The 23,948-nt window shown below is 42.1% G+C and overlaps 1 protein-coding gene across 15 annotated transcripts in view; it reads right to left on the bottom strand.

Moving 5' to 3' along the window:
* LOC113576609 (ryanodine receptor 1-like) overlaps positions 1-23,948 on the bottom strand; it is a 64,142-nt gene that overhangs the window by 8,383 nt on the left and 31,811 nt on the right. For 2 of the 15 annotated variants that reach the window (XM_027008806.3, XM_027008805.3), the window contains exons 46-91: positions 23,686-23,869; positions 23,463-23,574; positions 23,250-23,370; positions 22,910-23,079; positions 22,283-22,503; positions 22,050-22,140; positions 21,794-21,934; positions 21,538-21,698; positions 21,313-21,391; positions 21,090-21,179; positions 20,757-20,903; positions 20,542-20,619; positions 20,355-20,430; positions 19,704-19,827; positions 19,422-19,537; positions 19,137-19,204; positions 18,849-18,970; positions 18,359-18,408; positions 17,424-17,484; positions 16,629-16,755; positions 16,388-16,496; positions 16,153-16,234; positions 15,883-16,013; positions 15,405-15,725; positions 14,991-15,231; positions 14,596-14,683; positions 14,390-14,482; positions 13,950-13,964; positions 11,634-11,804; positions 11,331-11,390; positions 11,099-11,233; positions 10,830-10,942; positions 10,604-10,700; positions 10,414-10,520; positions 10,250-10,301; positions 10,083-10,166; positions 7,352-7,451; positions 6,767-6,846; positions 6,340-6,416; positions 6,167-6,240; positions 5,815-5,832; positions 3,102-3,182; positions 2,868-2,956; positions 2,646-2,774; positions 2,444-2,548; positions 776-805 (exon numbers count right to left, since the gene is read on the bottom strand). In XM_027008806.3, the coding sequence (XP_026864607.3) occupies positions 776-805; positions 2,444-2,548; positions 2,646-2,774; positions 2,868-2,956; positions 3,102-3,182; positions 5,815-5,832; positions 6,167-6,240; positions 6,340-6,416; positions 6,767-6,846; positions 7,352-7,451; positions 10,083-10,166; positions 10,250-10,301; positions 10,414-10,520; positions 10,604-10,700; positions 10,830-10,942; positions 11,099-11,233; positions 11,331-11,390; positions 11,634-11,804; positions 13,950-13,964; positions 14,390-14,482; positions 14,596-14,683; positions 14,991-15,231; positions 15,405-15,725; positions 15,883-16,013; positions 16,153-16,234; positions 16,388-16,496; positions 16,629-16,755; positions 17,424-17,484; positions 18,359-18,408; positions 18,849-18,970; positions 19,137-19,204; positions 19,422-19,537; positions 19,704-19,827; positions 20,355-20,430; positions 20,542-20,619; positions 20,757-20,903; positions 21,090-21,179; positions 21,313-21,391; positions 21,538-21,698; positions 21,794-21,934; positions 22,050-22,140; positions 22,283-22,503; positions 22,910-23,079; positions 23,250-23,370; positions 23,463-23,574; positions 23,686-23,869 (5,021 nt within the window). The remainder of the gene's footprint in view (positions 1-775; positions 806-2,443; positions 2,549-2,645; positions 2,775-2,867; positions 2,957-3,101; positions 3,183-5,814; positions 5,833-6,166; positions 6,241-6,339; positions 6,417-6,766; positions 6,847-7,351; positions 7,452-10,082; positions 10,167-10,249; positions 10,302-10,413; positions 10,521-10,603; positions 10,701-10,829; positions 10,943-11,098; positions 11,234-11,330; positions 11,391-11,633; positions 11,805-13,949; positions 13,965-14,389; positions 14,483-14,595; positions 14,684-14,990; positions 15,232-15,404; positions 15,726-15,882; positions 16,014-16,152; positions 16,235-16,387; positions 16,497-16,628; positions 16,756-17,423; positions 17,485-18,358; positions 18,409-18,848; positions 18,971-19,136; positions 19,205-19,421; positions 19,538-19,703; positions 19,828-20,354; positions 20,431-20,541; positions 20,620-20,756; positions 20,904-21,089; positions 21,180-21,312; positions 21,392-21,537; positions 21,699-21,793; positions 21,935-22,049; positions 22,141-22,282; positions 22,504-22,909; positions 23,080-23,249; positions 23,371-23,462; positions 23,575-23,685; positions 23,870-23,948) is intronic. The other 13 variants (XM_027008807.3, XM_081715559.1, XM_027008811.3 and 10 more) reach the window with 11 other exon arrangements.

A 23,948-nucleotide genomic window follows, 5' to 3' on the forward strand; every position in this document is an offset into this window, starting at 1 on the left:
CTGTCATTAAATTTTGTAATTTTTTATGCTGGTTAGTTGTGTCCAGTATAATATAATGCAGATTGAAATAAGAACCAGGCATACACAGATGGCGGTATACACTGCACCCTGTAGGCTAATAGTCAACAGGCACATACTACAGCAGCACTCTTGAAGTACTGCAGCAGCTGACCAGAAGGTTAATGTCGATTCTAAAAAAAGTTAAGTGTTGATTCTTTTGCTTATCATATGGAGTGTATGTGGGGTGTGGTCCTCAGAGAAGCAACAAAGCACAGTGACACCTCCCTCAGCCCCCCATGGTAAAAATCATAACAGCCCTAATCCAACCAACAACAGGGAACCCCTGATAAATGAAAAGTGACAGGTTTGTGGGCTATGAGGTGGCGTCAATGAGAGGAACACAAATCTTGATGTTCTACTATTTGCAAGTGAATAGCACAAAAACTGGAGAGCACTGTCTGGCAAAATCACTTTGCTGCCTTGCAGCTATTAAGTTTGACATGGGAAAAGAATAACACCCTCCCCCCCCACTTGCTCTGAATGTTACTCTGGTTTCAGAAAGGGTGATCCTAACTAGCATTTTTTATTTATTTTTAATTTTTTAATTTTTTATTTTTTTGTGGGAAAGAAACCCAATGGCAGTGCACTTCAGGAAATGTGCAGAATGTCCCACAAAACACGGGAAGTGTCCGTCATAAGCGAGGTATGGAAAAGTATTTAGTGAGCTGTATTTTTATTGGTGAGGCATGAGCAAAGGAGAGACACAAATCCTTACGCCATTTCGGAGTCCTGGGACAGGGTGCATCTGGCAGGATTACACATCAGAATAAAAATGTTATCCAACAACATTTTTAAATCATTTTTGTATTCATTCCATCTCTCCCTCTTGGATACACTAATCCATTCTAACTTAAATTAGTCATATCCCATTTTAAAAGGTTCCTTCTTGCTGTGTCTGGTGGTCCCCTTAAGAGGGCAAACACAAAGCTGTGGTTACAGGACAAGCTGGACAAGCTCTGGCAAAAAACAACTCTTCCTCACCTTCTAGTTTACTAGCAGCCCTTTCATTTCTATACTTCTTTGGCACAATTCAATTATTACACAATCCTCTAAATACGGAGATAGTAGTGTTTGTCCGCTATAGTTGGATTTGGTTTGGATAACAGTGCAGACTGCCTAATGCAGAGCAGTCAGTTGATGATCATATGAACGATCCTTGTGCTCAAATCTAAGATGATGGAGACTCTCTCTAGAGACAAATACAAAAATGCATTGGCAAAAGTGGGGTGGGTACCAGGTATTTTGAGACAACAAAGCAAAAACAGACAGAAACACAGACAGCTTAAAAGAAATAGGAATCAATTAAAAAACACATATCATTGTGTATCAACCACAGTCCATACAGAAGCATTCAGACATCACAGCTAGTGTTAGTCACACTACCAGACTCCATGCTCTTTCAAAGTGTGAAAACACTGGATTAAAGCAGAAAACAGGTCATTAGCAATATAGGGATTCTTTGCTTCTCAAATTGTTGCTACCACCATCTCATAACCTGCCTGAGTAGTTCAATCAACCAATATTTTTCAGCCTTATTTTGAATGAACATTGATTTTATTTTATTTTCTTTTTAAAATAAAGGAGCAGAAACAAACCAATGTAAAGTTAATGTAAATCAATAAAGAATAAATGAGTGAATAAATGCATAGTTTAAGATGTAGATACTATGTGAGAAGAATTTAAACTGTTAATAAAATGAACATAAACATACAAAATAAAGCAGGAAATTAACACTTTTCTTTGTTTGGTTATATTATTTATATATCTAACGTAGTCAAAAAGTGGAAAGCAACTTTAAGAAACAAAAACAAGCAAACAAACGGTTTATAAGTTCCTTATTAAACATGCAGTGGAACTTATATATGCCTCACAGTATAACATGCATCATTTCTTTTAATTAAAAACAGTCTATAAAAATAATGCATATGACATGCATAACACATGCATAACACAAAACTCATTTGAAAAAACAATACTTTTGTTTTCCACATATTCAAAAACCTGCAAAAGGTTTTATCAGTGAGTGTACTTTTAATTTTTGTTTATGTATTAGAAGAACACTAAACAATTAAATACACACATCTGCTGTTAGGGAAACTGTACTTGTTCTGTTCATAAACTTTAAAGAGGCATTAAAGACCAACTCAAAATGTTTTTCTGCTTCAATTAAACCACTTAAATGTCAAAAATTAACATCCTGCTAGGATTGAAGACAAACAGCTAACTGTACTTCATTATTTGGCATGGGAAATAGAAGAACCTTCAGCAAAGTCCACAACTGAATGCAGAATAATTAAGACTTCATGTGTTTAATGAAATCAAACAGCATGATGAGCTTGTATGAATGTTTGTGTGTGTTTGTTTACATGTTCTACACTCGCACCTGTGCCAGCTTCATCATCATGTGTGCAAACACGTGCAGGAAGCCGACCACAGCATCCCACAATCTGCTGTGAGCCAGGGACTGCTGGTTCCCTGTGCACGGGCCCTAACAGACAGGACGAGCAGTACATGTCTTAGGACTAAAAGGAGAAACATGGAGGTGAAACATGTAAAATGAACTTGGACAGCTCAGCAGAACATACCTGGATGTATTCAGTCAGGCTGTTAAAGACCTGCTTAGCGACAGTCATTGCCTTAGAAAAGTTTCTCTTTCCTGGTTCATCAATGATGTCCTTTCCAGAGTAGTACCAGTAGAAGTCACTGATTGATTCCTTTAAAAGAGAGTGAAAGGTCACTGAGATGTCAACTGGCAGAGAACCAGAACAGGGACAGAAACAGTCAAATGCCTTTTTTGGTTGTTGTACCTGCAGTCTCAGCAGGTAGTCCACAGTACAGATGATAATGTTGATGGTTGTGGTGCTTCCAGTTTGCGTACGCAGATAGTTCTGGAAATCTGGAAAAAAATCACATGGGCACAAAAGATGATGAGCCTAATCAAAAAGATTTAAGTTTTAATTTTAATGTGCATTAAATTGGATATATGCACATGTTTCTAGAAGAACATTAAACCACAGCATATTTGTGATATTTTCACTTGCCATTATTGTGGCCCTCGCAAAGCAGCTGCAAGAAGCGGAAGAGGTCGCATGTGAACTCATCATCTGCCATCACTTTCTCATCTGCATCAGTGCACAGGACACACACATCCACCAGAAATTATTGTCATAAGAAACTGGTAAAAAGAGTTTTCTTTTCTTGTGAGTGATAAGTGGACCTGAGTTGTAGATTAAGCATGAAAGGAATGAACAATAAAAATCTTCAAGACTAATTTTGTAATACAATATGTGTGGCATTACAGAAATTCAGCTTCTTTTACATAGGGATGTAAATGCAAACACAGAAAAACATATGTTTAAGGCTGATGTAAAAATAATGCTTTGCATTGAATAAATCATCTACATTTGACATCAAGCAGTTGGCATATGAATGCATGAGTGGAGTATTGAGTATGATCATATTATGGCAGGCTGTTGGTTTGTCATTAGCCTGTTAGTACAACCATAAGGACTTCTGTAGGACATGTTTGTCTGTCTTTCCACCTCTGAGTAAAGCAGCGGACAGTGAGAAGATGAGGCACACAACAGGTATCCACACTGTTACAATGGTTTATCTTCTTCTTGCATAAACACTGATAACTATACACATACATACACACACACACACACACACATGTGCACATGCATGCACGCACACATACATGGAAAGCTCACACAGTGACCTGTTACATACGGATGACCACAAAGGGTATAATGTACACATATATAAGAACAGAACATGGAGGATTTGGGCGACATGGTGAAGAAAACCCACAAAGACCAAACAGAAAAAACTGATGAAGGAATCTCTGACACAACAACACTAACACACAGATTGATACGAACAGAGGTACACACGGCCATGTGAGACAGATCTACTGCGCTCCACAAAACACATTATGTGAAGAGCTGGAAAGCAGAGGAGTGGAAGAGGAGGGGAAAAGGTGGTAGGGCCAGCGAAAAAGCCCAGGTCAAGGAGAGGAACATCATATGAGGGACACCCAAGCTCATCCTCTACACAAAGCCTGTACACTTCTCCCAGATATAGATGGAAAACAAGAACATTAATGACCATGAATTTCACATCCCATGTGGCCAGAATGAGACAAAAATGGGAAAAAGGGAAGAAATGGGACTGAAATTGTTTGTGAGGCAAACAATGATTGTTGGTAGTTTGAGGCAGTACAAGAAACGAACTGGAAAAAATGTACAAGAACATCTATTGAATCCATAGGATATCTAAGTAATAATTAAAAAAAGCAATGAGTTAGGCAAACATCCAACTATTACAAAACAAATGGACAAAGATAGTTAGCAGAAATGTATTAGTCAAGGACAAGTTACATTATACAAAATATTTTAAAGTAGTTTTACTAAAAATACTATTCACTATATATATATATATATATATATATATATATATATATATATATATATATATATATATATATATATATATATATGTATATATATATATATATATCTCAGAGAGAGAGAGAGAGAGAGAGAGAGAGAGAGAGATGTATTAATCAATGATAGAATAAGGAAAAGACAACATGCCCTTGTTCTGAAAATACTTTGAGACCTTGTTGTAAAAAGTGGAAAATTGAGACTAATTATCAAAGTTACAAACAAAAATATGAGTAATGTTAAAAGCAGAGTTACCTCTTCAACATTTAGCTGGGTATAAGACTAAGAATGATAATCAATATGTAAAAACCAACATGGGTAATTCCACCCGCAGATTTAAATTGGCATTATTCTTTGTTAGAAAATATTTTTAGAGAAAGCATTGAAATGGTCACATGCATGTTTACAACTGGTTTTATTTCATTTCAGTATCAGAAGTAAGCATTTCTTATTTTGAAAAGCACACAGCTTTGCAAAAACTCTGTTCAGTCAGCCTATCACTGACAATTGGGAAGGAAATAAAAATAAAAATTAGTATCTGAAGGACATACAGCGTTTTCACTGAACTGTTCTGAATAAACTTATGACCAGCAATGATCTATGTTAATGATGAGCACCAATAATGTCAAGATTTAAATAAGTACAGAAGTACAAAGTACAACCTCCTTCTTTGGCCATGATGTTCCCAGGACACTGCATTATTTGAGAAAAACATTCAAATAATGTTTGTTGCCTATTTTTTTTTAATGGTACTGAGACTGGGGGTTCCGGTAGCTGCAATTCATTTCATGGTTTAGGTGACCCAGGTCACCACAGTTCTCTGTGATCTCCTCAGAGAAAACTGATCGGAAAAGACAGGACAAGAGTCTTTCCTCACAATCAGTCATCATTGAAAGAGTGTGGGAGTTACAGTAGATCTGTGACATGGCACTCAAGGGACAAAGATTGAAGAAACATTTCAGCCATTGCTGTTAATGACCTAAGGAGATGTTAACAAAAGGTAACCAGGCATATGTCAAAATACAAGACTGAACTGTTATCTGGATGTACTTTATAGGTTGGCATAATGTTCTAGTCTTTACATCTTTGATAGTATAATTAAGAGTTGGAATGAAGGGGGTTGAATGGGTCACTGTCGCAAAGACTGAAAAGCTGGCTTCCATTTTCCCTTGAGCACGAAATGAAATGCAGGTCAACTACACGCCACAAAGGAGAAATGTAAGAATCACAAAGATAAGGAAGAAGACAGTAGGAGATGGGACAGGAAGGGAGAGAGAAAGGAAGAGCATAGACTGGAATTATTTACCCCGTTCTAGCTTGATATCTGAGAACCGAGGAGGGGACAAAAAGGAGAAGAGAGATATAAATAACAGTCTAATATAAACATGTACACTGAAGTGGTTCTGTAGAGAACAGTACTGCAGAGCTCTATAATGGTTACATGCAGTGCCAAGAGTCTATTTCCTGTGGGTCAAAAACACAGTCAAAACACACATATGGAAAAGTACATAGATGTTTTGTTATGATGTGATTTACAGAAATGTAGCCAAAATGAACTGTGACTACTGCAACAGCACTGTTAGGTGCTTTAAAATGGCAAAGTTTAGAGACGTGTAATGTAGCGATGACAAACACACCAGTGCAGCGTGTTCACTCACTTGTGCCCTCCTCTGAAACCATTCCAAGACCATCTGCCTTGTTCTGCCTCTCAAACGCATTCAGGTCCAGAACACTGCAACACATAATAATCATTATCCAAACTATGAAGGTGACCAAGTAAGTAAATGACTGCTAGAAAGTAAGACGGAGGGTTAAAGGAGGTGTGGCCCACCTGCAGGTCTGCATCAGAGACTGCAAGCTTAGGAAAAAGCCCACATCCTTCTTATCCTTCAGGTAGTCCAGCATTCTCTGGACAAGCACAATGCAGGAGAGCCATGAACACACGCAAAAAAGCTTCTCAAACCCCTGCAGCAACCTAGATCTACGACATCCCCTTTGACTCAATGATCAGCCTATTACAGTAAAGATGTTTGGCAGCTGCATCAGGTGTGTTAGAGCATGGAAAATATCAAACCATGTTAGGAAACATCACCCCAAATTCACCTCATGCTGCATACACTGTTTCAGCAGTGTACATTACTGTTAAAACATTGGGCATATGCATTTCCTATTGGTTTTTGGTATAAAACATGTCTATTTCAACATATGTAATAGGGCTTGCAACATTACATGTCATTGATCTACAATGCCAAGCTCACCTGCTGGACATCACTGTTACCTCCGTTGAGGATGGAGATGCCCAGTTTAAGGGTGGAAGATACCATGGCCCCAGGCTCACCTGAAACCAAGCACAGGAAAGATAGTTTAGCTCTAAGGAGGCCCTGTCCTGTGGTGCAGTGAAATCCAACAAGCTGGAAGTGAACCTATGAACCTCTTTCAGCCAGTCTCATCAAAGAAACTTTACCTCAGGGGCCATTAGTTTGCTTTACTTGAGGCATTTTAAATATGACGTTTGTCAACCCAAACCGTGGGAAGCAATCTAAATATAGATTTAATATTCTGTTCCTGTGTTTTTTGTTTTACAATATTCAATATTTAAACACAGCTTCTATTTGGGTGTATGTTGGGAACTTCACTATTGGCCACTAGGAGGCACCAGTGGTCCACTGATTGCATATTATTGAACATGGCAGAATGTATCTTCTCTAGCAGTTTGACAAATGACAATGAACTCAGACCTAAAATAATTGCACATTTCCTAATTATTTTGATTCACTTGTGTGTGTGCTCACCTGTGTATGTATGTGTGTGCCCGTTTGAAGCGTGTTTGTGCGTACGTGTACCTTTGCATGCACTGATCATTTGTAAGACCATCTCTGCCGCCCCGCGCTCATGCAGTCGAGACTGCTGGTACAGAAGCCTTTGCTTCTCCATTTCCTTCTCCTGTTTATCAGAGAGCAGAACAGAACAGTGAGCCAGTTGTCTGGGTCCACATCCCCTCCCCCTCCCCCGACAGAGAGAGAGAGAGACACATACACGTGCGCGCACACACACACACACACACACACACACACACACACACACACACACACACCTCACTTAGTCTGGGTGTAATACTACCCTGTGCTGCTCTTGTTAATAATTACCTACCATGTCTTGTGTTTGAACATTTGCTGCAGAGCACTTTCAGCTGCAATTTGTACACAAACGTTGCGGTACATATCTATACAAATCATATCTCATCTTTTATATTTATTATTGATTACTGCTCTCCTAATATAATGAACTGCAGGTTTTGGTAGTTAATAACACCCACACTGACATTATACTGATATGATTGTGGGTTCGGTGGTCAGAAAACCACAACTGTTGAAGGGCTACATAAACTGTGCATAGTACCCGATAGGCTATAGACTCTACACTTGTAATAACGTAGCTGTACACTTGTAATAATGTAGCTGTGGGTGTACATGGATAAATTCATTATTTGAGCATCAAAATCATTCTCATTCACTCACAGACATGCTCTCGCTCTCTCTCTCTCTCTCTCTCTCTCTCTCTCTCTCTCTCTCTCTCTCTGTCTCGCACTTTGCCCCAAAACACAAGTGGTATTAGTGATAAGGTTGTTATTTGAACTGCCCACGTTTGCTGACTGGCACAAACGTTTGACTACAGCAAACAGTCCTGCTCACCACCGCCACTGATACTAGTCTGGTGCACTTCTCTCTACCTAACTCTACAGCTGGGTGCTGCACGTTTGCTTACAAACTCCAGCCTCTGCAATCACTACACCACACACAGTAGGGACTTAAGATTTGTTCATAAAATGGTCCTTTAACAAAAGAAAACATCTAAACACTCTAACAGAGGTGTCTGAAAAAGGTTACAGATTATTAAATAAAATGAAAGCTCTCTGATTTTGCCTGAATAGTTTGGAATGGTGGTACTTTGATTGTAGGCAATTATATGATTATGATGATACATTTGACATATGCAAGGGATGATACATAAAAGGAACATACCCACCCACTGGGCATGTTAGAAATGATTCTGCACCAACTCCAAAGATAAGAGCACTCCAGCATTCAACCACCATCCATTAAACCACCCCCACCCTCCCTTGTATGCCTATGTGTATTTTTACAAAATGTGAATTGGAGATACCACTCTGATAAGCAGAGGGTCTCTGTAGTTTCTGTAATGCATCACATTTGAATGTGTGTGTTTGGGTGTAAGAAAGAGAGAATATGTGTGAGAACAGAGTGTGTCTGACTGTGCAGGCTTTTACTGTAGTTCTTGGTGAATACAGAGAGGAAGAATCCAATTAGAAATAAATACATGAAGACACATTGCATGACATGGGGGTTATGACACAAATGCCTGATTCCAATCCAGTCTTGTACAAATTACAATTCTCCAGTACTCAGTGCTGGGGTTGAAAGTGAAGGTTCAAACAGGACTTTGGCCCATTGTGCCTTGTAGTTTTGCTCATTTTGAACAAGTCAAGGAAAGTAAATCTGTTTATCTGTCAGTGAAGACATCAAAGAGCAACTTGATTTCCTGCATTGGAACCAAAGCACATTTTGAAGCTGATAAAATTTTCTTTGGTCAATAGGTAAGTAAAGGTGAAAGAGACCAAGGGGCACTGGTGCAGAATGCACAGAAAGCGCGCACACACACACACACACACACACACACACACACACACACACACACACACACACACACACACACACACACACACACACAGAAGGCTGAGTCTGGAGAGGTGGGACTGCTATGGTATTAGGGACCAGTTAATGTAATTTCTGTGAGTTGTTTTGAGTATATGAGAATGTGTTTGTGTTTCACATCTACAAGTACACAAACTCATACACACAAACACTTGCGCACACACTCATACCTATCTACTGCTGCACATGGTAAGCTAAAGACACTTCGAGGACGACACAGATTGCCTGTGAATGACTACAGTTGATAGATATTGTGTATCTAGAGCAATTTGTAAGTAGAAGATTAAGGAAATAAAAATGAAGTATTATCCATTATATGTAAAGGCATTAGTGTCCTCTGGGAAAAAAAAGCAATGGATAATACTGACAGTGAGCACATCACAGTAATGTATATTTATTTCACTTTGTAGTCAAGGCTGGTTAGACCACTGTTGGTCTGTGATGTGTTCACATGTCTTTGGTAAACTTGCTCAAGCTATGCGGAGGTTTCCATCTCTCTGCACTCCCTCTGGTTAGACGTTTCACATGACTACACCAGGACGACCAGGATGCAAACCCAAAAGGCAGTACACAGCAAAGGTGTGCACAAGTCAGTCCACGACAAGTGAGGTTAAGAGAAAGAAAGCAAGAGAGCAAGAAAGAATCAAGGAAGAAAGAAAGGAAAATGGTAAGAAAGGAAAGATGAAGGAAAGCTGAGAGAACGTAAGAAAGAGTGGGAGTGTGTAGGAGCAGGGGTGCAGGGTGCAGTGGTTCTTGACGTGGTCACTCAGTGCGTGGATGGGTGGAGCTGTAGCTGATGCTCCACTTTGTCCCATGGCCCCAGCCCTTGGACCCCCCATACCATCTCTGTCTGCCGCACCTCAAAGGATGGCTCCTCGCCCCCCTCCTCCTCTCCCCCTTCGTCCTCCTCACCAATGTGGCAGCTCTGCAGGGGTACACAGCCATGTGAATAACTCAGGCTTGCTATTTGTGATGCGTTGGTCGAGAATACACAGACCAAATACCCACCTTTGCCATAATATCAGCATATGCCATATAGAGATAATCCACATCGAGTTTACTGCAGTGAAGATAAGGTCAGCCATAAATGAGATATACAAATCTGGGAAAAGGAATTTCCTTAGAATAGTATTTCAATGCATGCACAGGTGAGAGTGGAGTACGGGCCTTACGTTTTTTCTGTGAGAGCTGTGCGGCTGAAGTGAAGGATGAGCTGATGCAGGGGGTCTGGCTTAGCTTCGGTCTCCTCCTCTTCCTCCTCCTCCTCCTCCATGGTTTTCTAAACAAGCCAAGTCCATAAGCACTCTACAGCCAACCCTGCCTAACCGCATTACCTAGCCAAAGCAGAGACGGCACGCTTACAGATAAATCATCGATCATCTTGTCCTCAAAGGAATAGCCTTCATTCTCCAGCCAGTTGCGCTTGTATCCATCGAGGAACATGTTGGACCCTCTGTGCCTGCAGGGGACAGGAGACGGGGAAAGCCTAACTCAGTAAAAGGGGAAACACTGTGTCTAAAATGGTGGCTTGACCTTTGTAACCTCACGCAGTTCCAGTAACAATTGGGAGTGAGTGTACGCTTTGAACCTGGGGATGTTGTAGAGGGGAGTCATCCGGAAACATGCCACCACAGCCCGGCGCCGTTGTTTCGACAACAGCTTGTGCCAGACCATCTTCTTGGATTTGAACGGGTGTTCGGTCTGTGCAAACGAGAGAACGGCGAGATGAGAGGTCTAACCTAAATGTCAAAGACCCTTAGGGTAAAGGTCAAAGCAAATGCTTGCATTTCATGCTGTCTGTGGAAGGACTTATATAATGTACAACTTGTATAATTGTGCTTTTGCAAGGGCACTTACCACTTCAATGTGGTAGAGCACGGCAGCTACCTCCTGTACCCTCTTCACGACCTTCACTGGGTTCTCAGCATCCTCTGCCTTGCCTGAGGTCTCCTTATATAAAGCCATCTGCCAACGCATGGAGGGGTCCTCTACCTGCACAGTCAGAGACAGTGGTTGAGGAATGACTAAACACATTCACACGCGCACGCATACACACACACACACACACACACACTTCCTCTGTCCTCACCTTGCCTTGTAGATGCAGATTATTCTGTAGGAATTCCCTCACTTCCTCATCTGTGTCTTTCTGTAACAAGCATGTCAAAAGTCATTTAGATCAATGGTTATTTAATTTTGTCAAAGGTTATTTAAATAACAATGTCAAAAGAGCTATATAAATAACACTGAACTGAGCTGAATTAAAATGGTTAGAACTAATTTCACTGTAGGTGGCTTGATTTAGCACAACACAGAAAAAGTTGTCAACCATATAAAACATTACCACATTACAAAAACTCATTCAGTTCTGTAGGTTTCAGTAGCTCAGTACCAGAGAGTAGCGGATCTTGGCCAAGTTTATGAGTTCTTGGTCTGCAGGTGAACACATATTTAGACCAATGGGAAGCAATTTCTTCAGAGCAGCTACAATCAGTGACGTCTGCACAGAGTAGCGGTCCCCACGCCGTTTCTTCTTGGTACGTTCTGCATCTGCGCCTCCACCCTGCAAAGACTTCTAAGTTAGACTGTACCATAGCTATTTCTGGTTGGGGATGGTGACTGATAAATGATCACAGTGTTTGGGGAGTGAAAAAAACAAAAGTTAAAAAAAAAAAAATTCTAGCACAAAAATACTGAGGTGGCTTCGCCTTTTCTTCAAAAAATAAAACCTCCTTCAAAATACCCATAGGATTTATAGAGAGAGATATAGTATACTTACCCGAATACAAATAATAATAATAATAAAATAATCTGTATACATTGCCCATGTTTTGTTTCATTCTTGTACTGTCTGCTATTGTTCTACACAGTGACATTTTAATTGCTAAATTAGTGTCTGAATTGCAAATTATGTTATAGTTTATTTTTTAAAGGATGAGGGAGGTGCTGTGGGGAAATGATACTGAGGTTATTGGACTATTCTACTGGGTATCAGGGAGTGAAAATGTTAACATCATGCTTGGAGGGCAAACATTAATGTCAAACACTAAAATCTATAGTTACACACTAAGAAATGATGCCATTGTAATAACTAAAGTGCAGCGTATAGCCGGTGGGTGTTAGGGCTGAGAGAGGAGGTTGGGGGCAGTGTTTCTGCGGTGAGATGCCTGTCAATGCACACACAATGCAGTCCTATTGTTAGTAGTGCAGCATAGTTCACCCTTCAACACAGCACATTAGAAATCAGCAAAAGACTATGGGGCCTCCTTCATCACCCTGAGGTCTCTCTCATACACCCACACATATGCTCTCCACTGCTAGCGCCAAAGGGTTCCATTACTGTCTGTTATCTGCTGCCATGAGAGTTCCCTCTGGCCAAATGCTTGGACTTTTAAGCGTGAGGAGTGATTGGTGTGTGTGTGTGTGTGTGTGTGTGTGTGTGTGTGTGTGTGTGTGTGTGTGTGTGTGTGTGTGTGTGTGTGTGTGTGTGTGTGCGCGTGCACGCACATGAGTACAAATGCCCCTGTGTGTCAAGGGAAGAGAGAACCCATACTGAGGAGATAACAGGTGGTGCACCAGTAATGACCATCCAGCAAGACAGGAGCGGAGGCATGATTCTAAAGCCTGGCCTCCATACAGCTATAGCGTGTACACCCACAGGGACATTTTCAGGAAAAGAATGTGTGAGTTAAGTGATGGCCTATGTCAACACAAGTTGAGTTGGGTAACATACTTATAAATCTCTCATCCATTTAAAGTTACCTAAAGTAAGTAGAGGAAAACGGAATTTCTCTTTTAGTATGATGTTGAGTGAATTAGAATGGAGGTCAGTATCAGCTGAGAGATGAGAACCATTAAAAGTCAGGTCCCCTGGTCCACGACAACAATAACAACAACAAAAAAATAAAACAAATAAAAAAAACATTACCCATGATGCAACACTCAGTATATACGCAATATACTGTATATACTCTTGTTTCTCTAGGAAACTATGAAGAGATGAAATATTGGCAATGGTGTATTCATATGAAACACAGTTAAAGAGAAGTGGGGATTAAGGGGGCCCCCGTAAGGGAGCTTCACCACAGAGCTTTAATACCAGTCAAGTACAAACAAAAACAAAAGCAGTAATAGAAAGTTCAAGAAAAAAAATAAATATAAAGACAGAGAAAAGGGGAGATGAGGGAAAAACAGAAGTCTATACAGACTAGCAACAAACGAAACCCAGCAGGTGGCAAACCCATCAAACTCAGGGCCGGGCAGTGGGACTCAGAGGGTAATGGGACTCAGAGCCAGCAGCAAACCAGCAGCTGAACAGAGTGCTGTGGGCCTGATCCCACTCACCAGAGCTGAGAGCTTTCATCAAACACCTTCCAAAGCAATCTCACACACACTGGCAGCCACTGGGGCCCTACCTAGTTTGAATAAAGTAACTGACAATACACTAAAGTACAGAAAATACTAAAGCTTTTTTTTTTTTTCTTGATAAAGGTAAGCAATTTGCTTGAGTCTGAAGGTATACTTTAGCTGCGATGGATAAGCATGGTGTCACTTATCACCCTTTCAGACCTCAGAAAAAGAATGGCCAGGGGCCCTTGCTAGTGTGCATGGCTCAGTGTGGCAGCGAGTGTGCGAGTTTGATGGACAGGCCCGGCAGTGTAGGGCCATGCGAACAGCACAGCTCTGTCGTGCAGAAATGTGGTCTGACCTCTCCGTCACCGGCCTAGAGAACACGGCAGCCCCACCAGGACAGAACACAGGGAAAAAACACACAGCACTGTTAACATTGCCGCACCGAAGATCCGTGGCCTGCTCCTCTGCATCACCCTCACAGGAGGGTCAGACAAGACAACAACAACAAAAAAACAAAAACAACAACATCAGCTGCTGCCCCGACAGACTGCCAGACTGCGCAAAGAAAAAAAATCTCGACAAAACTCCGCTACACAAACTGAAGCAAGAATTAGTTTGGAAAAACAATTTGTTTAATACCTTATTCTATTTTCCATAAGAAAGATAGAAAAAAGAGAATATGGCATTTTAACTGAATATCCGATGGAGACATAGCATTAGATGTGGCATTCTGTCACTGACTGAATGGGAACAGAGCTGAGATTAGTGTGGTCCAGCTGTCAGTGCCTGGCTCACCTTGGTCATCTTGCTCTTGCTGTCAGCCATAAGAAAAGACATGTTGTTGATCTCATTCAGCACCACAAAGTTCTGCTCCTCACGTTTAAAGTTCTGCAGTGAGAACAAGGAGAATATATCACCATATGGCAGACAGCTGCTTCAAAAGTGGATGATAATAAAGCATGAATCCTTGGAATTTCAAAAGACAATGCATGTGCTCTTACGTGAGATTTGGACCAAAAGATGAAAACCTCTCCCACCATCCTGAAGAGGTCTTCTGCATCAGGATCAGGGGAAGTCAGCCACCTCGCCCTGCCAAAGCACAAGATATGATGTCACTTGTGACAACTTGTGACATGTCTCTCACTCACAGAGAACATACTGTATCTACTAATGCTATGGTCTTTTTTTCCAGTACTACCTTAATATTAGGGAGACAACTGTATATAACTGTTTCTAGGAAACAAAAAATAGCATGGGATCATCACAATTAATATTCGGGTGAAATGATACACAATGTGCTCTTGACTCAGGGCTCAGACTGCCGGTTTATGAGCAGAACCCGTTGGCCTCGGATAACGGTATTTATTTATTTATTGTGCTGATGCGGCCTCAGCACCTGTTGTTGTCCACATAGCGGATAAGCAGCGGGTAGAGGGCATACAGATCCCTGCAGAGCACAGCGAACTCATCGCGGATGGTCCCCTGCTCGCTGTCCACCTCAGACTTGCCCTCCATGCGGAGCTGCTCCTCCTCTGCCACCACCTTCCCCGAGCGCTTCTTCAGCTTCTCCATGGTTGGGATGAAGTGGGATTTGAGCATCTCTGGCTTGGCCCTGCTCACAATGGGCTGGGCGAACACTGTTGGAAGTAGGGAGGTGACAGCCACAATAGAGTATTGGATGCATACTGATGACATAATAAGGTCAAGGAATTGCCAGGCTTCATCCCATTTGGTATTAAGAATGCTTTTATGATATGAAAACAGCAAATTGCTGGACTGCTTCCAGAAAGGTTGCATGCGACTCACTAACCTGCCAATCTCTTCATCCAGGAGGCCTCATCAATGCCAAGGTTATTGACCACAATCTTCATGATGTTGCCCAGCAGCTGGTTGAGGTGTTCTGAGGTGACCTCTGTGCAGAGCTGTCCCTCTTGCTCCGGGAAGTTCTCCGCACCTCTCTCCCACCAGCGGGGGAGGTAGTTGCACAGCATTGGCAGGGTGATCTCGATCACGTGGGGCATCTCCGTGTAGCGGGCGCCGGACTCCGCCATGCCTGCGATCTCCTTCATGAGCACGTCCAGCTCGGGGATGTCTGGGCATAACTCCTCCACCTGACTGGGCAGTCCCAGAACTTACAAAAACAAGACAGAGTACAAACGTGAGCAGACCCACTAAATGACAAACTGCAGGTGCATTATACAGTTTTAGCTGTACTAATGTACCTTTCCATGCTACCAAGGCTCATTTCCCAATGTGCAGTAAGAGAGAGAAACAAGGACTGTACTCACTGGCTCTCTCTCTCGGGGTTTTGGTTGTGTAGACTGAATATGTGTTGAACTCATTGAGGTGGGGTTCCAGATAGGCCACAGGCATGGCTGCAGCTAGATGAGCCAGACACTCCCCAAGGGCAGGTCTTAGTCTAGAAAACACACGTGTCTGCGCTAAACCCAGTGTCTGAAAATATGAGCATGCTTCACACTACTTGTCTTTACGCAACTGCCTCAATTGGCTGGCCCCAGTAAGCTTGATGTTACAGAGAATGAGGAAATTGCGCTTACTTCTCAGCATGGGGTGTCTTAACGGTCCCCACAGAGTAGATGCTGCACATGAGGCGATAGCAGGATATTTGCAAGTCATCCACTGACAAACAAGAAACAGATAACTGATAAAAACAGATTCGTTGAAATTGAGTCTACATACTTCTATAACAGGATCACACAAACAAGCAAGCAAACAAACAAAAAAATAAATAAAGTTCTGAAAAGAGGATTATATCAGCAGACTCTGACTTACAGATGACATCATCTCCAAACTGGTGCTGAGCAATGTGATCGAAGAGTGAAGTAAGCACTGGCAGTAGAGCAACGGTGGTGTAGTTAATGTTCTGAGACACACCCTTAACCTACAGCGGAAACAGACAGATACGACCAAGCAAAACAAAATAGGAGTCAGTCAGATTTTTGTATTACAACAACAGGATGTGGTAAGGCTGCTCTAATAGTAGGATACAGAAGGGGCACTTCTGGCATCTAACCTGGTTTTTGGTGGATACTTTGCCCAGTTTGAGGTTTTCAACCATCTTCTCGATGTCATCAGCAGCACTCTCAAAGAAGGAGCGCAGGCCAGCCTTTACGATCTCTGGCCCTGATTTCATCACGGTCCTGAACAGAGTCGATGGGGTGAGGAGTGTATAGTGGCATGCTGTTGGACTGTACAGAGTGATGGGGTGGGAAGTGTGCAGAGTTATGGGGTGAGTAGTGTACAGAATGATGGGGAGTGATGGAGTGTGATGGAGTGAAGAATGTACAGAGTGGTGGGCTGAGGAGTGTACAGAATGTTGGGGGTGAGAGTTGTACAGAGTGATGGGGTGAGGAGTGTACAGAGTTTTGGAGTGAGGAGTGTACACAATGATGGGGTGAAGAGTATAAAGAGCGATGGGGTGAGTAGTGTACAGAGTGACGGGATAAGTGTGCAGAGTGATGGGGTGAGTAGTGTACAGAGTGATGGGGTGAGGAATGTACAGAGTTTTGGAGTGAGGAGTGTACACAATAATGGGGTGAAGAGTGTACAGGGTGATGGGGTGAAGAGTGTACAGAGTGACGGGGTGAGGAGTATACACAGGCAGGGGGTAGAACTGTGCAGAGTGATGTTAAAGTGATAGGGTGAGAGCCAGTGACCTCCTGGTTCCAGGGATATCATGAACCACAAATGTTGTGGTCTCTCTGCTATAACAAATCAGACTCATCTCATGAAGACACTGCTAGTGTCCTGGTGAATTGACACCAGTGCAACAGAACAGAGAAAACACAGTGAGCCGTTCTTAAGTTACCTGGCATCCAGTGAACGGGACAGGATATGCAGGCAGTTCACCACTGCTGTAGCATCAGTTCCTGCACACAACACACACACACCATGGATTTAAGTCAGGTTTCTAGGTCATTACTGGATCACTGCTGGACCCAGACACATCATGTCACCGTCCTCTATTACTTAATTTTTGTTTGTTTCAAATCAAGTTTGGTACAAAATTATTTTTGGGTGGCGGGGGAGGGGGTGGGGGGTGGGGGGTTGGGGGCGACTTAACATATAGTGAATTGGAAACGTTGCCGCGAAAATACTATGCCAAGTGTGTGTAACATTTGACCAGAAATACCATAAAAAATGAAATGGGAGCATTGGAGAGCATGTATAGTCTGATGCTAGACAGCATGAATTAAATGTCACTAAATATTCACCTTATATCACCATAAAGCTAGTTTAAGTGATAAACACAGACTATGGTCACATTGGTTGCAATGAGAAAGCACATGCTCAAAACTGTGATGGAATTGTATAGCCGATTATTCACTGAGCAGCATTTTGCGTGGTTATGCTTGTAGGAATATTTCAAATAATGCGAGACCATCTTCACTTTATCTTCAAGTCAGCATCATTCTGCAAAGGCTTGCAAATAGTCAGCAAAGCACAGCACATAACAGCAATCAGGGCCACTCAGAGAGAAAAGCACATGGCAGTAGCTCCACTCAGAAAGTGTGAAAGAAAGAGAGTGAGAGAGAGAAAGAGAGAGATACTCAGAGACAGAGAGAGAGAGTAAACAGAGAGACAGAGAAATGTTAATAAGAGATTAGGAAGATTAAAGGAGTAAAATGAGCAAAGAGCAAAATGGAGGTTAGTCTGAAAGCAGTAGTTGGGTATTAATGACATGGAGCAACAGGACTGAGGGGGAGGAGGTGTTCATCCATCAGTCCCTTGCAGGTTTCTTACCAAAGAGGGAAACTCTGTGCCTCACTAGAGCAGCCAACTTACAGAAGATACTGAGGTAGGAAGAGAGAGAGAGAAAGAGAGGGCAAGGAACGAGGGGGAAAAGAGAGTGGGATGGAGGGGAACAAAGAAGTGAAGTTCAGGCAAGGATAACAGAAGGAGGAGAATCAATGTAGTCTAGAATGAGAGGAGACAGAAGAGGAATAACGGGGTGGAGATGGAGGACAGAGTACCAACACAGAAGGGAATACCAGGAGCAGAGCGCATGTGTGTGAACACATGAAATCTCTGAAAATACTGAGAATTGGAATAATTAAACCAAATGTTCCCAGATTCATACCTTTGATGTACTACAGTTTTCAGTTACATGTTTGTGGTCCTTTAGAAATTGCAAAAAGACAGGCCTCACTGATCTAAAATACTGATAATATGGCGAAAATTTTAAATACTCGCATGTGACTAACATGTCCGGTGTTTGTCTAGCATTGGTTACCTGGCAATCATCTCTTTCTCCTTGTTGGAGGCATGGCCACCACTGCCCAGTACTTTGGCAGGAGTGGAGAGGAAATAGAGGCAGTGATTCTTAAAGTACTGGTTAATCAGGGGCAGCAGGATCTAGAGGTGAAAAGGTGTCAGAATTTGAAAGATATACAAGCTGAAGATTTATATTTTAAGATATGTTATTCTGGCACTAGGGGCTTTCCCATAAAGTGATGTATACACAAATGAATTAATTAATTATATTCAGATGAATAGATTTTGCATCCAGGGGATGTCTCACCTTGGCAAAGAATTTGATCTCCTGCTCATGAGGGGATTTCTCAACTCTACCACTGCTCACAACGGCCTCTGGAGTCACACAATTACACACGTGCGCGTGCGCATGCACACACACACACACACACACACACACACACACACACACACACACACACACACACACACACACACACACAGCACTTATCACATTGGGTTGTCATCCCTACTAAAAAGCTGAGTTTCACATTAGCTATTTTCTGATCATTTGGGGGGAAAAAAAGAACAAAAAAAAAGTTTATATCCACACCCAGATGAGCAATAAACTCCTGGGCAATCTCCATCCACTTCAGTAGCTTCTGCAGGAAGCCATAAGCAAAGCGTTTCTCAATGGAGGAGATTTCCTGCTCCATGTCCTTAAGGCCCCTGCAGGAATCGAGAGAGAGATGAGACAGATGGGAAAACAAAGGCAAAGAGATTAAAATCTTAAACCAGGAGAGATGCCACATCCCCTTCACAACTGCCTTTCACATTTTTAAAGACCACATTAATCAGAAACTGCATAACATTTACACCACTAGTATTGAGCTACCTTGTGACAGCATATCCCTCGAACTGAAGGAATTTGAGGAGATCCTGTGCTTTCTCTCTGTCGCGGGCTTTCTCTTTAGCCGTCAGAGTGTCGTAAGGAACAAGTAGTGGATGGGTCCCACCACCTACAATCACACAGCGTTTAGGATGAGCAGTACATGTGCTTTTTTTCTACAATATCTCATTAATATTTTTCAGTCACCTGAAAAATCTGTTCTTGCTCCTGCTTACACAATGATTTCAACATGGTGTTAAAGGTCTGTTAGAGGGCTACTGTAAGCTGTCCACCTAATTTCAATAAACAAATTTGGAAATCTGGAAAAGATTTGGAAAGCTTTGTCCTTAAACTTTTTAAATTATTATGTTGGACTGCAGCAGAAAGCTCAATGGGACAACATCTTATTTTTCAAAAACATGCTATTTAGACTTCTTGAAGTATCTGTGTGTAAATATTCAGATTTGTTATGTGCAACACTATATAACTATATTTCTATGAATGAAGTTTAGAATAAAATGCAATCATATTCATTCAGAAAAAAAAAATTCATAAAAAAGCTGGCTCTGTACAGGCAGCATTGCAATTAGAATATTTCAAATGTTGTGGTGACTTTCAGGATTGTCATTTGCTCCACTACCAGACTCTAGACCTCACCTTTGGCTTGAAGCTCCAGCTTTTTCTTCCTGCCCCAGGTGTTGTGGTAATTCTCAGCCAACTGCTCTGCCATAGACTATAGGTGGATAAATGTTCAAAACACACAACCGTTACTGCAGGAAACAAAGCCAGTAGTAAAGCTGCTTGAAAAAATATGCAGCATATGATTTCCAACTCCAAACCATACCTGCAGTTCTCTGGAGAGAGCCATGGTGGTCAAATCCACTGGCTGGGGAGAGTAGCCCTGACTAGGATCATAAGTAGCCTGTATAGAAACAGAAATAAACAGTTTTATGAGAAAGATGGACAAAGAGAGAGAGAGAGAGGGGGGGTCCAAGCAATGATTTCTGTCCCATTTTGCTTCCTTGTTCTCTTTGTCTTTCCCTTTCATTCTGGTTTTACCTGAGCAGTTTGGGAGATCTTCCTGGTGGCGGTGGCAGGGGTCTTCTCAGCCTTCTCCCCCTCTTCCCGGGCTTTTTCAATAGTCCACTCCCAGGCTAACATGGCCTTTATGGACTCCTTAATGGGCCAGCGATAGATCTCTTTATCCTGAGGGGCACAGCAGGCAGACAGCTGTTTAAGAATTTGTGCAATATGAAATAATCAGTTACAGAACTAAGTCTTGCTAGCAAAACTATTTTATTAGCAATGAGTTGACTAGACATGTTTCAGTCATAGATAGTCAGTAGACTCACAAGACTAGTTGATTCAAGGAGACAATATATCAATGAGTACCTTCTCAGAAAAGGTCTTGTATGGGCGGAGCATAGGATGTGTCTTAGCAGTTTCATCCAGAATTTCTCCATATGTCCAGTTGTTCTGGATCTGAAACAAAACAGTTTTGTTATAATGATACTAAAACCATATCCAGTTATTAACTGCCACATCACATCAGAAAATGATAAAAACTACAATTTTTAAATTAAGTTTATGAATGAAGAGAGGCCATGTGGCTAACCTTCTCAAAGGCCCATTTGTCATGAGTATGCTCTGCATATTTGTTTATGAAGGCATCCAGCTTTTCTGGGATGATGGTGCTGTGAAGATCCAAGAAGCTGGTTAATGAATCTGACCAGGTTTTATCCTGGAAGGTTTCACAGTGTTCCTACTATAAATATGACTAACACACATCTCAGCTGACCTACTTCAGCTGACCTAGCTGGCTTGTCAGGGCAATACTCACTTGGTGGTCTCCACAGGTCTGGGATCAAAGTTACCCTCAGCATCAACAGTGGCTTTCTTCTCTGTCGCAGAATAACTGGCATCTACATAGTCTGGTGGAATGGCTCCCGCAATGGCACAGATGCATGGCATGGCAATCTTGAACAACTCTGCATCAAATTTCTACAGAGAAGAAAGTAGTAAATACACATCTTTGAGTATTTGTGTGCACATGCATCCTATTTCTCACAGACACAATTCATATGTTGCCATCTCACCTTGTGTGCACAAGACTCAAAGATTCCCCAGAAAAGTTTGCGCGACAGATGTAACTCCTCCTCTGACGTGGTGCCAAAGTTGGCCCAGCCGTTAGGCAGGCAGTAGTACTTCCAACAGCGCTCATAGTGATTAGTCAGCAGCTGAAAGAGAAAGTCACTTCAGCTACAACCCACAACTAATAATCTATAGTGTATGAAATGGGGAAATGCTGGCATGTGATCATAGAGAAAATGAGCAGTGAATAAACAAGCATACTTTCAGGGGCATCTTGGCATACTCATTGAGGATTGGCACATCAAACACAAGTCTCCTCAACAGATGCTGCAGCATTGATGGATGTAGGTACCTGAAAATACACATTGACAAAAGGGATCAAAGTGGAGAAAAACAGACTGGAACATGTTGAAACGAAAAAGAGCATATGAATGCTATCGAACTGCATGCAGCAGAGTCAGGTTACAGTAGTGCATATGAGAGAGTGAACTGACTTGACCAGGGACATGAGGCAGTCCTCGATGATGTCCCTCTGTGCCTTGGTGAGAGCACGGCCGCGCGACAGCCTGTAGATGGTGTGCAGCATGGAGTCGATCATGATGGCGCGGTGGTCGGAGCCAGCGAACAGAGGGGCGCACTTTGTGAGCAGCGGAAGTACGGCGGAGCACAGGTAGCGGTTCAAAGCCAGTGCCATCTCTGTGGTGCTAAACGCTGCCTACAGCCCAGACAGCACAGCTACATGTTCAGACTGTTCCCAGCCCGTGAACTAATGGCATGCTTTAAAAACTATGAGTTCTTAACACCTGTTTAGTTTAAAAATGTGTTATTGAGTCTATATGAATTCTAACATAATTTTTTGTTAATTAAGAACAGACAGGCAGTGGTAGCCCAGTAATTATGGTCCTTGACTTGTAATTGGAAGGTTGCTGGTTCAAGCCCCACCACTGCCAAGTTGCAATTGGTTGGCCCCTGAGCAAGACCCTCACTTACTCAGTTTGTACTCTGTCATATTTGTAAGTTGCTTTGGATAAAAGCGCCAGGTAAAAGTAATGTACTATTATTACTGGACTCACTCTCTATTATGCAAAATATACACAGACCAAATGTAGATAAGAGCTCACCGTGTCCAGAGAGGCTGCAGCTCTCATGTCCGGTAGGAAGCCCACCTCCAACACGTGGAGCAGGAAGTCTTGGTTATCAATGCCATATACTCTGTCCAGGAACAGCACCATGGAGGCTTTATGGTCTGGTACAAAGCTGGCAGACATCTTGGGTTCTATGATCTGACCCTCTTTTGAAAATGCAAACATAAAAAAAAAACAAAAACAATAAAAGAGTAGAATAGAAGAGTAGAGAGACAAATGGAAAAAATCAACATAAGTGTATAGTCATTTCAGATGATGCCTTCTATTAAAATGATTAAAATTGCATACTTTGGGAATCCTTTTCTTTCCTGCATACCTTTGCCAAAGGTTGGAATCTGCACAGACAAGCTGATGACACCCACCAGATCTTCAATGGGCACCAAAGACCTGAGGATGGCTCTGATTCTCAGAGCCTCCCCCTTACCAGCCTCGATCAACTGTGGAGAGAGAATCAAGCAATGAATATGCCTTTGACATTTTACAGAAATCTATATAAATGAGAACAAATTGCACATTATGTTTAACATACATGCATCTCAGGGGCACAGCGTCCCAGCAAATCAATAAGAGCTGAGTAAAATGACATGATGGCATTCCCTAGATGGACCCTGTTCTCCTCATGCTGCTCCTCCCCACCAAACCTATGAGGCAATCATAGTGCACAAATCACTTGATTTCTCAATAAGGGGCAAAGGCACATGCCATAGGGCTATGCAATACTTCATCATAATGTTCCCGCATTGAAGACTTACATGAAGCGCCTGTCTTTCTTAGGGGTAGGACCATCCCTCGCTGGATCCTCTGAGATTTTAATTGCATCTTCCATGGCAGCTAGCAGGCCAGCCCCGCCCTCTCCTCTCAGGGCGGGGCCAAAACACTCGGGCCGACGAATGAGCAGTCGCACCACCACGTTGGCATTCTCCTCTACGCTCTCACCTGTATGGAGAAACTTACTTGCTGTCCCTCAGTGCATATGCTCATGGCAAGCCTAACTAGTTAATGTGTGATTGCAGTG

This window comes from Electrophorus electricus, chromosome 6, assembly GCF_041902795.1.
Source record: "Electrophorus electricus isolate QZ-2024a chromosome 6, ASM4190279v1, whole genome shotgun sequence".
NCBI lineage: Eukaryota > Metazoa > Chordata > Actinopteri > Gymnotiformes > Gymnotidae > Electrophorus > Electrophorus electricus.